The following is a 16,554-nucleotide window of genomic DNA, read 5'->3' as shown; positions in this document are numbered from 1 at the left end:
TCAGAAGCGACAACGGGACGGAGTTCAAGAACTCACAAATAGAAGGCTTCCTTGAAGAGGAGGGCATCAAGCATGAGTTCTCTTCTCCCTACACACCACAACAAAATGGTGTAGTGGAGAGGAAAAAACGAACTCTATTGGACATGGCAAGAACCATGCTTGATGAGTACAAGACACCGGATCGGTTTTGGGCCGAGGCGGTCAACACCGCTTGCTACGCCATCAACTGGTTATATCTACACTGAATCCTCAAGAAGACATCATATGAACTCCTAACCGATAAAAAGCCCAATATTTCATATTTTAGAGTCTTTGGTAGCAAATGCTTTATTCTTGTTAAAAGAGGTAGAAAATCTAAATTTGCTCCTAAGACTGTAGAAGGCTTTTTACTAGGATATGATTCAAACACAAGGGCATATAGAGTCTTTAACAAGTCCTCAGTACTAGTTGAAGTTTCTTGTGACGTTGTGTTTGATGAGACTAACGGCTCTCAAGTAGAGCAAGTTGATCTTGATGAGATAGGTGAAGAAGAGGCTCCATGCATCGCGCTAAGGAACATGTCCATTGGGGATGTGTGTCCTAAGGAATCCGAAGAGCCTCCAAATGCACAAGATCAACCATCCTCCTCCACGCAAGCATCCCCACCAACTCAAAATGAGGATGAGGCTCAAGTTGATGAAGGAGAAGATCAAGGAGATGAGCCATCTCAAGATGATGGCAATGATCAAGGGGGAGATGCCAATGATCAAGACAAGGAGGATGAAGAACCAAGGCCGCCTCACCCAAGAGTCCACCAAGCAATCCAACGAGATCACCCCGTCGACACCATCCTCGGTGACATCCATAAGGGGTTAACCACTAGATCTCGTGTTGCGCATTTTTGTGAGCATTACTCTTTTGTTTCCTCTATTGAGCCACACAGGGTAGAGGAAGCACTACAAGATTCGGATTGGGTGATGGCGATGCAAGAGGAGCTCAACAACTTCACGAGGAACGAGGTATGGCATTTAGTGCCACGTCCTAACCAAAATGTTGTAGGAACCAAGTGGGTCTTCCGCAACAAACAAGACGAGCATGGTGTGGTGACAAGGAACAAAGCTCGACTCGTGGCCAAGGGGTATTCACAAGTCGAAGGTTTGGATTTTGGTGAAACCTAAGCACCCGTAGCTAGGCTTGAGTCAATTCGCATATTATTAGCCTATGCTACTTACCATGGCTTCAAGCTTTACCAAATGGACGTGAAGAGTGCCTTTCTCAATGGACCAATCAAGGAAGAGGTCTATGTTGAGCAACCTCCCGGCTTTGAAGACAGTGAGTATCCTAACCATGTTTATAGGCTCTCTAAGGCGCTTTACAGGCTCAAGCAAGCTCCAAGAGCATGGTATGAATGCCTTAGAGATTTCCTTATTGCTAATGGCTTCAAAGTCGGCAAGGCCGATCCTACTTTATTCACTAAAACTCTTGACAATGATTTGTTTGTATGCCAAATTTATGTTGATGATGTTGAAAGGGAAATGTGCCCTTGGGCCATTTCTAAGTATTTTGGTGATTTAGTGCCCAACACAGGTGCCTAATTGTAAAATGGTGGACAAAGTACAAATCAAGGACAAAGGTATGTTTCTCAGACTTAGTACATTGTTTTATGGACTAATGTATTGTGTCTAAGTGCTGGAAACAGAAAAAATCGAGTTGGAGAAGAGATGGCTCGAGCAGCCAAAGTCTGCACAGTCTGGGTGCACCGGACTGTCCGGTGGTGCACCAGACAGTGTCCGGTGCGCCAGGCTGGCTTGGGCAAAGTGGCTGCTCTCGGGACTTCGATGGCGGTGTACGACTAAAATTCACCGGACTGTCCGGTGTGCACCGGACTGTCCGGTGGGCAGCTCACAGGCGAACTCGTCGCTCTCGGGAAACCATCAACGGCGTACGGCTAAAATTCACCGGACTGTCCGGTGAGCCAACGGTCGGCCGCGCAATCTGCGCGGGACACGTGGCCGAGCCAACGGCTAGAAGATGGCACCGGACTGTCCGGTGTGCACCAGACATGTCAAGTGCACCAACGGCTCCCAGGCTGCCAACGGTCGACTGCGCTGTTTATGGAAAGAAATCGGGCACCGGACTGTCCGGTGCGCCAGTCGACAGAAGGCAAGATCAGCCTTCCAAGATTGCTCTCAACGGCTCCTAGCTGCCTTGGGGCTATAAAAGGGACCCCTAGGCGCATGGAGGAGTACATCAAGCATCTCCTAAGCATTCCTAAGCACCAAGACATCGATTCCGCGCCTTTGATCTTTGCAATAGCAATTAGAGCTCTAGTTGAGTGGTGAACTCATTGAGTTGTGTTGTGAGCTCTCGTTGCGACTTGTGTGCGTGGTGTCGCTGTGATTTCTTGTCTTGAGTGCGTTGCTAATCCCTCCCTTGCTCCGTGTTCTTTGTGAATTTCAAGTGTAAGGGCGAGAGGCTCCAAATTTGTGGAGATTCCTCGCAAACGGGATTGAGTAAAGCAAACAAAACACCGTGGTATTCAAGTGGGTCTTTGGACCGCTTGAGAGGGGTTGATTGCAACCCTCGTCCGTTGGGACGCCACAACGTGGAGTAGGCAAGCGTTGGTCTTGGCCGAACCACGGGATAACCACCGTGTCATCTCTGTGATTGATCCTTGTTGGTTATTGTGTCTTGTTGAGGATTCCTCTTTAGCCACTTGGCAATTATTGTGCTAACAATTAACCAAGTTTTGTGGCTTAAGTTTTTGAAGTGTTACAGGATCACCTATTCACCCCCCCTCTAGGTGCTCTCAGATGTCATATTTGGGTCTACTAATGAATCTACATGTGAAGAATTTAGTAGGATCATGACACAAAAATTCGAGATGTCAATGATGGGGGAGTTGAAGTATTTTCTAGGATTCCAAGTCAAGCAACTCCAAGAAGGCACCTTCATTAGCCAAACGAAGTATACTCAAGACATTCTAACCAAGTTTGGAATGAAGGATGCTAAGCCCATCAAGACACCCATGGGAACCAATGGGCATCTCGACCTCGACACGGGAGGTAAATCCGTCGATCAAAAGGTATACCGGTCGATGATTGGTTCATTACTCTATTTATGTGCATCTCGACCGGACATTATGCTTTCCGTTTGCATGTGTGCAAGATTCCAATCCGACCCTAAGGAATCCCACCTTACGGCCGTAAAACGAATCTTGAGATATTTAGCTTATTCTCCTAAGTTTGGGCATTGGTACCCTCGGGGATCCACATTTGATTTGATTGGTTATTCGGATGTCGATTGGCCGTGGTGTAAGATTAATAGAAAGAGCACATCGGGGACTTACCAGTTCTTGGGAAGATCCTTGGTGTCTTGGGCTTCAAAGAAGCAAAATTCGGTTGCTCTTTCTACCGCCGAAGCCGAGTATATTGCAGCAGGCCATTGTTGCGCGCAATTGCTTTGGATGAGGCAAACCCTGCGGGACTACGGTTACAAATTGACCAAAGTTCCTCTTCTATGTGATAATGAGAGTGCAATCCGCATGGCGGATAATCCCGTTGAGCATAGCCGCACTAAACACATAGCCATTTGGTATCATTTTCTTAAGGATCACCAACAAAAGGGGGATATCGAGATTTCATACATTAACACTAAAGATCAATTAGCCGATATCTTTACCAAGCCACTAGACGAACAAACTTTTACCAAACTTAGGCATGAGCTCAATATTCTTGATTCTAGGAATTTCTTTTGCTAATTTGCACACATCGCTCATAAGTATACCCTTGATCATGTCTCTTTTATATATGCTATGACTAATGTGTTAGGCTTCCACTCCACTCTATTACTCATCCTTCGTCGTCGCTCCGAGCAATTCTCCGTCTTTGGTATAATCTTCACTCATATGTTTTATTTGCCAAAGGGGAGAAAGTAGTTAGTGAAGGGCTTATATCTCACTCAAAGTATCCGTTTTTGGCGATTCATGCCAAAGGGGGAGAAAGTATGAGCCCAAAGCAAAAGGACCGCACCACCACCCCCACCCTAATTTTAAAAATTAATGATTTTCAATTGATAAATTTCAAATTGGTATCTCTTTGTGTTCTAAAGGGGGAGAAAGTAGCACCTTTCAAAATTGATATCTTAAAACCCTCTTGAACACTAAGAGGAGAATTTATTGAGGGGGAGTTTTGTTTAGTCAAAAGAAAAGCATTTGAAACAAGGGGAGAAAATTCCAAAACATGAAAATGCTTCGCAAAATCTTACTCATTTACCTTTGACTATATTGCAAAAGGATTTTGAAAAGGATTTACAAAAAGAATTTGCAAAAACAAAACATGTGGTGCAAGCATGGTCCAAAATGTTAAAAATAAAGAAACAATCCATGCATATCTAGTAAGAAATATTTATTGGCTCAAATTCTAAGTAACCTTTGCACTTACATTTTGCAAACTAGTTCAATTATGCACTTCTATACTTGCTTTGGTTTGTGTTGGCATCAATCACCAAAAAGGGGGAGATTGAAAGGGAATTAGGCTTACACCTATTTCCTAAACTAATTTTGGTGGTTGAATTGCCCAACACAAATAATTGGACTAACTAGTTTGCCCAAGTCTATAAGATCTACAGGTACCAAAGGTTCACAATAAGCCAATAAAAAGATCAAGAGAAAGGGTTCAAACAAAGGAGCAAAGGGACAACCGAAGGCACCCTGGTCGGGCGCACCGGACTGTCCGGTGCGCCACCGGACAGTGTCCGGTGCACCAGGAGACTCCAAGCTGAACTTCGCACCTTCGGGAATTCTCAGAGCCGCCGCACTATAATTCACCGGACTGTCCGGTGTACACCGGACAGTGTCCGGTGCTCCAGGAATGAAGCGACTCTAAACTCGCCAGCTTCGGGAATTCGCAACGGCTAGTCCGCTATAATTCACCGGACATGTTCGGTGCACACCGGACTGTCTGGTGTGACAACGAAGCAACAGCTACTTCGGCGCCAACGGCTACCTGCAGCGCATTGAATGCGCGCCAGCGCGCGCAGAAGTCAGGCACGCCCATGCTGGCGCACCGGACACTCTACAGTTCATGTCCGGTGCGCCACAGGACATCAAGGCGGGCCCAGCAGTCAGAGCTCCAACGGTCGGAACCCTAACGGCCTGGTGACGTGGCTGTCGCACCGGACATGTCCTGTGCACCGGACTGTCCGGTGCACCATACGACAGACAGCCTCCACCAAACGGCTAGTTTGGTGGTTGGGGCTATAAATACCCCCAACCACTCCACATTCAAGTCATCCAAGTTTTCCACTTCTCAACCACTTACAAGAGCTAGGCATTCAATTCTAGACACACCCAAGTGATCAAATCCTCTCCAATTCCACACAAGGCTTTAGTGATTAGCGAGAGAGATTTGTCGTGTTCTTTTAAGCTCTTGCGCTTGGATTGCTTCTTTTCTTTCTCATTTGTTCTTGTGATCAAAACTCAATTGTAACCGAGGCAAGAGACACCAATTGTGTGGTGGTCCTTGCGGGGAAGTTTTGTTCCCGGTTTTGATTTGAGAAGAGAAGCTCACTCGGTCCGAGGGACCGTTTGAGAGAGGGAAAGGGTTGAAAAAGACCCGGCCTTTGTGGCCTCCTCAACGGGGAGTAGGTTTGCGAGAACCGAACCTCGGTAAAACAAATCCGCGTGTCATACTCTTCATTCGCTTGCGATTTGTTTTGCGCCCTCTCTCTCGGACTCGTTTCTATTTCTAACGCTAACCCGACTTGTAGTTGTGATTAAGTTGTTAAATTTCAGATTCACCCTATTCACCCCCCTCTAGGCGACTTTCATGGGCGCACTGCTAAAGATACCTTGCCAAGACTATGTGCAGGTCAAGTCCAAGTTGGGAGCTCCCCTTGTGGGTCATGACATCAGTTGCCAATTACGAATCCTGGTATCTAGCCCCGACGCGTCGAGGCCATATCCCAGGGGGGCCAAGTACCAAGGAAGAAGTTGGTAACGGTGCATGCAGCAAAGGAAAAGTGGTGTGCAAATAAGTTGTAATATTGCCCAGTAAGTAGTACCTGAAGAGTATCTTGCGAAATCAATGGTATATTACAACCCGCTCCCCAGCGGAACCCTCGTTTTCTCCACGTAGGCCTAGCTACTCATCGCCAGTAGGATCCCGCTGAAAGCGCTCGGCCACCACGTCCACCATGTCCTGCACGCCCTCACGAGCAGCATCTTCAGCGTTGGCCACCGGACCTGCGATGACTGGCCCCAAGGAGATAGCCGGATCATGGCTCCGGAAGCATGTCAAGACGTATTCTATTGCCGACCGGCAAAGTCTGCTGCCCTCGGCCTCCAAGCGGGTGCCAAGAATCTGATCTAGATGTCGAAGGCGGTCAGCACCAGAATCCAGTACCAGGAGCGCGTCGGAGATAGACGCCGGCCGCACCAGTGTCGGGATGGGGCTCACCCCCAATGGCACTAGCGACGTGCTTGCCTCGCCGGCCCAGGCAGCGATGCGCTGGGCCCCGGCGTGTTGCTCAGCCCGCAGGTCGTCGAGTATCTTCCGCATCCCCTCCACTGCCTGGGGGCCTGAGGCTGTCTGCGTCGCCTGAGCAACTTGCGCTGCCCGAAACTGGCAGACCTGCTCCTCCAGAGCCCACACTTTCTCCTCCAAATGCTTCCTCCTCTCCTCGGCCTCGAGCTCAAGCTCATCCAGCAGCTTGTTCTGCCTTGCCCACATCTCCTCCCTGAAGGCGAGGTCCTCCTCCTGCCGGGTAAGACCAGCTACCCATTTCGCAAGGGAAGCTTCCCCCGCCTTGAGGCTTCCCTCGGCACGAGCAATGTCGCTGGCCCTGTCGGCGAGCTCTTGTTGCAGCTTCTGCAGCTTCACCTTAGCCGCAGCCTGCTTGACCCGCTGTTTCTCCAGCACCGTATTATAAGCTTCCAGCTTAGCTTGGAGCGCTCTGACGGTCTCCTCCCTTTGGTCTAAGCGTACCTCCTTCCTTGCCAGGCTTTTCTCCTTCTGGATCACCTCGTCCTCTCGGTCAGACACCTTCCGGATGTCCTCCTTGAAGTCCTCACGCTCCTGCTCAAACTCGGCCTGTTCTGAGGCAAAATGGCAGGACACCGCCTTAGTGCGCTCCTCCAGTTGGGTGCACCAGTCGCCAAGGCGCTGGTGCTCGGTCTTGAGCGCCTCCCACTCCCGCCGGATAGCCACCTCGGTTTCCCGGAGAGCCTGGTGAGCGCGGGACAGCACCCGAGGGAGGGGAGTCAGCGTTGCTTCAGATTCGATGCTAGACCGGAGCGGTCGCCCAAGGATAACCTCCGGAGACCCCGAAGTTGGTAGTGGAACAGAGTTGGGCGCGCCTCCCACGCCCACCGCCGATGGTGCATCCGACGGTATCCCCGCCGCTAGGCCCTCAGCGGTTGTTGGCAACAGCGTTACCTCTGGACCCTCAGCTGGAACTCGGGGACCCGAAGGTGCCGCCTCGACGGTGACAGGTGGATCCTAGGGGTTCGACGGCGCCACCCCAGCACCAGCGCCACCCAGCGCGGTGGAGGCAAGTATAATGGGAACCTCTTCGGCCACTACCAATGGAGGATTTGGCACCGACGCTGATGCTGAAGATGCGGTAGCCGCTGATAGATCGCTGGCAACGTCCTCGGCGGGTGTACGTTGCTAGGAACCAGACCCACCGGCGGGCACGACGACCGAAGGGGTACGAGCGCCCGTGGAAGTTGAAGAAGGTGGGGCCCTAACAGGCAAACGACGGTCCATGACCCGTCAGCTAAAAACTATGCTCGAAATATGGCATTAGGAAGAGCTTAAGCTTACTTGGGGCCATGAACTTCCCAATGGCCTTGGAAGCGGGGCACCCATTGTCGTTGCTGTCGCTGCCCCTGCGGTGATGACGATTGGTCCGCCATGGGCGGTGGTGGTGGTGGAGTCAAATCCGAAGGAGGTAGCGTTGGAGGGCTCACGCCCCTCTGCCCGTCCTGGGCCTGAGGTTCGGTCTCCTTAGCCCCACCAACCATTTTCTGGCGCTTCTGGGAGGAGCCCGAATCAAGGGATGGGTCCGAGACAAAAGACCCATCGGCGCGACGCAGTCGATGTCGTCTTTCTTCCCCCGACCTCCTGGCGGCCGAATCAAGGGGTGGGTCCAAAACAAAGGACCCATCGGCGTGACGCAGTCGAGGTCGCCCCTCTTCCCCTGGCCTCTCGGCGACGTCCGGGGTAGAGGAGCTGCATGCAGGCTCCTTGCCTTTGCCCAAGAAGCTGGGCCCCACAGGAGGGACCCTGGGGGCGACATCAGCAGGCTAGGGGCCTCGAACTGGTGTACCAGGAATATGGATCCCCTGATGGGGGTCCCGGACGCCGGTCTGGCAAACCGCCACACCACTCTCATCAAGGGTCGGCAGCCGGGCCAGCACCGCTGACCGCAACCCTGGGTCGTCACAGAGCGGCAAAATGCCCTGGGGAGGCATTAAGGATTCGGGATGAAAGCCTCACCTGTAATCCCCCTCATGAAAATTTCCAACTCCTCTCAGGTCAAATCAGTCCCAGGCCCACGCAGGATCCTGCCAATGTCACTGGAGCCGATGAACCAACAGCACAGACACGACCTTCCCTGCAGTGGCATGACTCGGTGCCTCAGGAAATCGCCGAGTACGTGCATTGAGGTTAGGTCGCCAACCGCCAGTTCCTTGATCCTATCCAGGATGGGCACGAACTCTGGCACCAAGCGTGGTTTTTCCCTCCACTGCTTCCGGTTGAGACTGGGCCCGTCACTCGGAAGGGCAAGACGGTCGCTGACCTCAGTGCGGGCAATCACCCAGTCGTGCCGCCAGTTCTCCCACCTCGTGCCGCCAAGAGAGGCGATGTAGGTCACTGTCGAATCTGACCTTGTCTGGAAGTAGTAGGCCCCAACGTGGTCTTTGCCCTTCCCAGACCTCACCAGCACAAAAAACTGGCGAAAGAGGGAAGTACAAGCTGCCACTCCCACGAACATCTCACAAAAATGAACAAAGATGGCCACCTGGAGAATGGAGTGGGGCGTGAGATGCTGAAGTTGGAGCCCGAACTCCTCCAACATCAACAGAAGGAACGACGAAATCGGCAGCGCCAATCCGCAGAAGAGATAGGAGACGAAGAGCACAAACTCCCCGGCGGCAAGATTGCCGAGGGGAATAGTGCCGGCCCGGATCCTCCCGGCGAGCGCAGGCGAGCCCCATCCGAGCATACGGCGCACCGAGTCGAGCGCCTCCTCAGTCTGGTAGTGATCAGGGCGAACCAGCGAGGCCATGGCAGCTGCGGCGGCCGAAAACTGAGGAGCACGAACATGGAAAAGCGTGGAAAGCTCATAGGCAAAAGGGCGGAGCAGTTAGGAAAGAATGCGAAGGCAAAACCACCGCGCACGGGAGACCCTCCTTCAAGAGATGGCTCCTCGCATGCTCCGGAAAAACCCGCCCGGCGCGTACCTAGCGCCCGAGCAACTCAGTCGCTGACAGAGGAACCCAGGCCCGCAAGTCGCATGGCTGGGGCGCTAGTCTCCATGCGCAGGAAGAACAAACCGCCGCGCGCTCCCACGCCGCCTTGGGGGCCACTGCTGGAAAGTATTCTCGACATGGGCGGGGCCAACAGGGCGCCCCACGCGCGCGGGGCACAACCGAACCGCCATGCGTGGGGGGCCACGCGCTAGTTTACCGCAAAGACGGGCGCGACGGTTGGGGTGACCAGTAGCAAACTGACAGCGTGTGCGCACTAAGTTAGTACGGCATGCACTAAAAAGATGCCCTGGTTCCCGGTCATGCAGAGCTTACACATGAAGAGGGTTACGACCCCACCTGTAGGCTCGCATCCTCCCCTGAGGTGGGCCCGGGGGCCACTGTCGGTACCTTGAAATAGGGGTACCCCCTGTTACAAGGAAAAGGCATTGTGCCAAGTCCCTGGTTGGCGCAGTAAACGGCCCACCGTCGCGCAACATCAACCGCCTTGGGGGTCGAGGTGCTCTGGATGTACGCAGCAGGCCTGGACCTGCTGCATGGAAGGCACCGGACCCTGTGTCTAGCGAGCGGACCTCCGGGATAGATCCCGGACCCTTCCAAATGTGGTTCGGACGGTTCACCACCGGGTCCCAGACCCTAGGGGCAGGAAATACCCGGACCCTGCCCCCCCCCCCCCCCCCCCCCCCGCCAAGGCGGAAACCCGCTACTACCACATGGCTAGTGGCCCATGACGTGAGCCAACTGAAGGAATCTGACGTCGGGTCACTGGAGTCGCGCAGCCACTGCATTTATTGCAGTAGGGACGCGACGCCTGCGCCAAGCCAACGAAAGATGTGCCCCCTCGGCATTTAATGCGTCCAGTCCTCTCCGCTGGAAGACGGTGTCAGATGGCGCGCCTGTCCAATCTATCATCAAACAGCGCGCCTGTGCCATGCGGCGGACTGTGCTCGTTGTCCCTTCTGCAAGAAAGCTTCCCTAGCACGCCAAGGACACGCAGATCTCCAGCGTCAGGGCGTAGGAAGATTGCCCTGGCAGCAAACATTAGAAGCTTCAAGTATTATATATACATTTTGTCCCTGGGTCCACATGTCGGGGCCCGGTCCCTTTGTGCATGCCCCCCTTCAGCTTTAAAAGGGGAGGCACGCGACGCTAGACCCAACTCTAGGCAGACCCTCTCAAGTTCATACAAGCTCCCAAGCAATACATCACACAGTAGAGTAGGGTATTACGCTCCGGCGGTTCGAACCACTCTAAACCCTCGCGTACTCTCGTGTGTTGATCCACCAGTCTCGTATCAAGCAAAACGCTTAGGCCCCTCCTCTCTTTAGGATTTAGGGCGGGTGCAATCCGCCATCCGGCCTGTGAGATTTCCTCCCCGACATATGTGTAAAAGTGATTTCGGTCGTGAGTGTCATCAAATACCCATATAATATTCAAAACACTGAACTGTACTCTTTTTCTCACGAAAGATGTGAGGTTTTTAATGGAGCGAACCTTATAATAAAGCAGCGAAAACCCCCCGCTTACGCGCCACAGCCGAAACGGTTCGCTCGAGCCAAGATTCGGCTATGAGAAGTTCCTGAGCATGGCGGCATGGGCATCGTGGCGTGGGAGCGCCGATGGACTGGGCCGCTCGAAAGGAAGAGGTCCTTCCTGGCCCACCTAATCGGTGTCGTTCAAAGACTTCAGAAGTTCAGCGGTGCGGAACTGCGGAGGCTGACAGCTGAGGCGGAGGAACCGTAACCACGCCGCCACCGCCCTTCTTCCGTAGTATCGCTAGACGGACCCTTGACGCCTCGCGCCGCCACAGTTCGGCACCCGTGTCCCATGGCCGCCGTCTTCGCCAGGTACCCCGGGTGTCTCGCTGACTCGCTCTCGCTTCTAATTCTAGTGCCGTGGTGTCCATACGTTGATGAATCTGTACCTGGCGTGCTACATATTCAGAGGAGTGATCCGAAGCTTTTGCAGAATGTGTGAGCTCTGCCTGTCAGTGGCGATTTGCTGAATAACCTAAATTTCACTTGCAGCTAGTGTTGGAGGTAAATCATCTAAATTTCTGGCATGGTAAACCTGGCCAAGAAAACTATTTGCCGGTTACCAGCTGCAATCAGCTGTGTACTTATTATTTGCTCATCTTATGCAAATAGCATGTTTCGAAAAAATTGAATAAAACCCCACATATGAGGTATGTTACACAATGCTGAAAACAACTCTGAACTTGCTACAGTTTATTCATTTAACTTTGGCTGTTTCCTAGTCTCCAATGACCACCGGCCTAATGGAAAAAGAACCCCTCAAGTTTACTAGCTTTATAGAAAAATATAACATCTTATGAAAAAAATCTACGAATAATCCATATGAGGTACTGCACTGAAAGATTAAGCACCCTTCACCTTTTGGCATTAGAGCAACTGAAGATTAAAGCAATGTCATGTGAAATTTTATTGCATTCTTTGTTATGACACTTGACCATATAATTCTCAAACCTCTAGATTATTTACATTTTTTTCCAAGCCACAAGCTTCAATTCAGTGTGTTCAGTACAGTAAGTTCACATATATCCCTTTTGAAGACTGTAATTTCGTATATATTACGACCAGCTATGCTGAAATTCACCTACCCTACAGTACATGGTTAATAAAAGGCTTGAACATGTACATGGTAGAAGTGTGAACATCTAGCGGCCTTCCAGTGTTGTGATACACGACATATTCAGAAAACCTTCTATGTTTCTTCTTGTTTCTTCAGTTTCATTATTCCTTGGTGAAAAATATACAGGCTCCTTTGGTGCTGGAAGCAATGTGGTTTCATTCTCCAACATAAACACAACTGTTGACATGAGTGGCCTTGCATTTGGATTGTCTTGGACACACAAAAGTCCTACATGAATACACCTAAAAGCTTCATGGAGTGGACAACTTTCAGCAACCAATGAGTCCACCAATTTCGTTGCATTTCCCTCTTCCCATAACTTCCATGTCTGGAAAAATGTAAATCTTTTTTCTATCAAATTAATATTTTTTTGTTTATGTTTATTGAAAACTTGAGAATCCCACGCTACTTACATAAGCTATAAGGTTTGGGAAGTCCATTATAAATTGAGTTGAGATAATCTTCAAACCACTTACAATCTCCAAGAGAAGAACACCAAAGCTATATGTGTCTGACTTGACAGAAAAGGCACCACTTGTCACATATTCAGGAGACATATAACCGCTGCTTAAACAATTCAACAGTTTGAGTTAAATTAAAGTATAATAGTTGCATTATCAAGCATTGACCAGTACATGAATTACTCACTATGTCCCAACAACACGTGTAGTGTTTGCTAGTTGCTGGTTTCCCCCGAAGATTCTTGCCATACCGAAATCTGATATTTTGGGACTCATTTCTGTGTCTAACAAGATGTTACTTGCTTTAAGATCTCTATGAATTATTGTTAATCTTGAATCTTGGTGGAGATATAGAATGCCCCTGGCTATGCCTTTAATTATGTTGAACCGTGTTGGCCAATCAAGTACACGTGTTCTTGAAGTATCTGCCAAGAAGACAGTTTAAAACCAAACTGTTGTTAGTCATGACCCATATCCTTTTTGTCAATGTAAGAACTTCAATATGTAATCTAGAGTCTGCATACCAAAGAGGAAGGCATCTAGGCTTTTGTTAGGCAAGTATTCGTAGATCAGTAACTTCTCTTCTTCATGAATACAGCAACCAAGCAGTCTGACTAGATTCCTGTGCTGTAGTTTGACGAGTAGGACTACCTCGTTTCTGAATTCATCAATACCTTGCCCAGAACCTTGACTAAGCCTTTTGACAGCAACTTCCTTGCCATCTTCCAATATTCCCTGCATGATTGCATCCTTCTGATGTTGAAAACGATGAAATCCAAAATTCTTTCTTCTGCTTTAGAAATTCTTTAATGCATATTATGTTAAATCTGTCATTACCTTGTAAACTTTGCCAAAGCCTCCTCTTCCAAGCATATTGCAGTCAGAGAAATTATCGGTTGCGGCAACAATGTCATTGAAGCTAACAAATGGAAATTCATCATTTTTGTCTCCGAGTCTATTGGAGGTGCTCAAGTATCCTAACATCACTTTCTTCTGAATTCCCTTCTTTTGCCATTTCCCTGCTGGTGGGACATTGATACTTTTCTTTTCATATACACAATCACATTACACGTTGAAAACAAGCCGCTTAATGTTGTACCTTTGAATTTGCATAGGAAGACAAGGGCTATGCATGTGGGTAGCAGCAGGCATGCTACAACCGGGACTACAATCTTTACTATATTGCTCTTGGTTTTAACTGCCAAAGTGAAACTTGTTAGAATGTACTGAGTAATTAATTAACTAGAAGAGCTATATCTGTCGTTGTTTGTTTTTATTTCAGATGTCATTTCATTCTAGTGATAAGTGAAGTAAACAGAGCCATTCGAAGTAGGAAAATCTCTCTACGAGCCATTGGGGGAGTTGTAATGTTATCTTCTAGAAATGCTCTAATGTCATTCAGTTTTATTAGACTTAAAATGCTTGTGTTCTTTAAATCAAATCAATGAAAATTCAATTCTGAGTGTACATTTCTCATTATGGTGTCTTCCGTTTCATTGCTAGATGAATATCTGTGCCAACATTGGAGAAACTGTTCCTCTGCTCAACAAATCTGAACAGCACAGGATGAAACGGTGCGTACCAGGGCTGGCAAGCCGGAGGTACAGCTTCTCGCCATAGTTGATGCTTTTCCAGGTGTCGACAAGCTCCCCGGTCCAAACCAAGCACCTTGACTGGTCTTCCATGGCACCGCTGCTGCTCAAGTTGGCGTAAGCATAGGCGGTGCAGGAGCAGTTCTTGCTGCACTCAGCCGCGCACTGCTCAAAGCTTCTGTTCCGGAGGAGCACGAACTTGTCAGGAACTCTCATCCCGGGCAAGGCCACGAAGTGACTTGCCTTGCTGCACTGCAGAGGCTCCGTTCTCCGGCATCCTTCTGAAGAGTTGAGATCGGCGGCGACGGGCTCGAAGCCCTCGAGGCACTGGCACGCCGGGGCAGCCCCGGTGAAGTCGCAGTAGGCGTTGGGGCCACAGGAGCCATAGAGGCCGTAGCCACCGGTGGGGCGCTCGGAGATGAGCGTCCAGGACGACGAGTTGGTGTCCCAGCTCAGGAGCTTCATCGTGCCGGTGTGGTCGAGCATGATACGGAAGTACGGCGAGCCGTCGGAGACGGTGTACGTGAGGTAGAACTCGTCGCCGGTGTTGACGATGGTCTGGTACACGATGGAGCTAGGTGAGCCGGTGTACATGCCGCCTGACACCGACACGCCGTTCCACACGCTGATGCGGCAGTACGGCTCGGCCCCGTGCCAGACCATCAGCTGGAGGTTGGAGACGGGGTCGAGGCCGAACGAGAAGGCTCCGGTGGACGGGTCGGCGGGGCCTCTCCAAGAGACCAGGCGCGCGGCGGGGCGAGCCCCGTGGATCATCAGGAACCGCATGCCTGGGAGAATGGTGTCAGTCGGGTGGTCGAAGCTCTGCCATATGACCGTACCGTTGGGCAGCTGGAGTTGCAGGTTGCCCGTGTCGAGCAGCACGGCCAGGGGAGTGCCGCTGTCGTGGACGGCCGCGGCGGCGGCGTTCTGCGTCCTCCAGAGAGTGCGGCCCTGGGAGTCCGAAAGCACGAGGTCAAAGCTGTTGCTGATGGCGAGCGTCGGGGACGACGATGTGGTGGCTGGGCTGTCGCGGTTGGCGACCCACACGACGGTGCGGCTGCGCTCGGGGATGCCGTGGAACCAGATCGCAACGTACAGGCTCGTGCTGGTGTTGGAGCCGGACGGGGAGAAGAAACCGAGGGCAAAGACGCCGCCTTTGGAGATGAGCAGGTCGCCGGGTGAAAGTGGCCTTGCGCTTGCCAGCTGGTCATCGGATTTGCAGACACGGATCATCAGGAGGAGCAGGAGGATGGAAATGGTAAGGCTGGTCATATCCATTCTATGGTTATGCTCATCACTGACGAGTATAGATCAGGGACCACGAAAATGGCACCAAGATATAGATCAGAGATTGTACACATGGACAAGGTGGAGTCGTAAGTTCACCGGGTGTAGTCTGACAAATTTGATGAAAATGCAAAACGTCAATGCCGTGTAATGGTCTAAAATATTTAACAATACATTATGAACAATGCCCGGTGTTTCATACAGTAGAGCACCCAAGGTTTTTATTACTAGAAGAAGAGAAAAGGGAGGATACGTGGCATGCAGGGATAGACAAGATGCCAAAGTTTGTATTTCAGAATAAAATTGACCAAGCCAAGAACCAAGATTAGTCCACATTATGACTTGGTGGATTAAGACACAAAATAGCCAAGGAGGAAGGATCTTGACCAAAGCAATGATGAGCAAAACACTCTTGCTACGTGGCAGCACCCCATGCGTGCAAAGGAAAACTGCTGCTCACAGCCGCTGTGTTTTTTAAAGGTAACAGACTAATAGCAAGAGGTGTGCTTCTCAATTGAGAAGAAATTGATCTAATTTTAAAGAAAATTGAGCCTAAAAACTATAGTGTGTACAAACAACCTAGACAACGGTAGCCCCACAAATAAAGCCCATGTAGGGTTATCATTGTCGAGCTCAACACAAAGAACGAGTAGCTCTGACTCTTCAAAACGGGCGACACAAGGCCAAAGGAGAAAACCAACAATGTCTATACCCAAAAACTAGCATAGGAGTAAGACCGTGGTGCGTCGCCGTTGCCAAGCATTGAGAGACCCCACACGAGGCAGCTCTGATTTTTCACCAACGGGACTTCCAAACTTGATTCTCTGCCCTGCCTCAGCAAAGCGCCCAGCCTCCCAAGCAATCCGGTCCACGAAGAAGGAGACACACCTCATGTCATCGTTACCGAGCCACATCTCCTGACGTAGCAGCTGTGACTTTACAGACATAATGTTTCGTCGTGCCTGTTACAAATATTCCTATTTGTATAGGAATGATCTCATCCAAACCATCATCTAAAAAATGTATGCGTGCGGATTCTCTCTAAAACCGGTGTCGGTTTCTTAAATACCCAAAATTTTAGTGAGAA

The 16,554-nt window shown here is 50.4% G+C and overlaps 1 protein-coding gene and 1 long non-coding RNA gene across 6 annotated transcripts; one reads left to right on the top strand and one right to left on the bottom strand.

Annotated features, from left to right (window-relative positions):
• The first annotated feature begins 11,024 nt into the window (after positions 1 to 11,024).
• On the top strand, positions 11,025 to 15,667 carry LOC100381516 (uncharacterized). 2 transcript variants are annotated; one of them, NR_135487.1, is made up of 3 exons: positions 11,025 to 11,322; positions 11,420 to 11,514; positions 14,092 to 15,667. It is a non-coding gene; the product is annotated as an uncharacterized lncRNA (long non-coding RNA). The 2 variants fall into 2 exon arrangements; NR_135488.1 differs by lacking the exon at positions 11,420 to 11,514 and having other exon boundaries at positions 11,032 to 11,322.
• Positions 11,892 to 15,794, bottom strand: LOC103645886 (putative G-type lectin S-receptor-like serine/threonine-protein kinase At1g61610). Of its 4 annotated transcripts, none has more exons than XM_023301589.2 (7): positions 14,171 to 15,502; positions 13,688 to 13,786; positions 13,426 to 13,610; positions 13,113 to 13,323; positions 12,776 to 13,013; positions 12,541 to 12,691; positions 11,892 to 12,455 (listed from the first exon to the last, which is right to left on the bottom strand). In XM_023301589.2, the coding sequence occupies exons 1-7, from the start codon at positions 15,456 to 15,458 to the stop codon at positions 12,153 to 12,155; spliced, it is 2,475 nt and encodes an 824-aa protein (XP_023157357.2). In that variant the 5' UTR covers positions 15,459 to 15,502; the 3' UTR covers positions 11,892 to 12,152. The 4 variants fall into 4 exon arrangements, with proteins under 4 accessions (XP_023157357.2, XP_035821042.1, XP_008668822.3 ...); XM_035965149.1 differs by having other exon boundaries at positions 11,894 to 12,471; positions 14,171 to 15,500; XM_008670600.3 differs by having other exon boundaries at positions 11,896 to 12,455; positions 13,426 to 13,607; positions 14,171 to 15,794.
• Between the last annotated feature and the right edge of the window lie 760 nt (positions 15,795 to 16,554).

The sequence above is a fragment of the Zea mays genome, chromosome 2, assembly GCF_902167145.1.
Source record: "Zea mays cultivar B73 chromosome 2, Zm-B73-REFERENCE-NAM-5.0, whole genome shotgun sequence".
Lineage (NCBI taxonomy): Eukaryota > Viridiplantae > Streptophyta > Magnoliopsida > Poales > Poaceae > Zea > Zea mays.
This window is presented reverse-complemented; position numbering and strand designations above follow the sequence as displayed.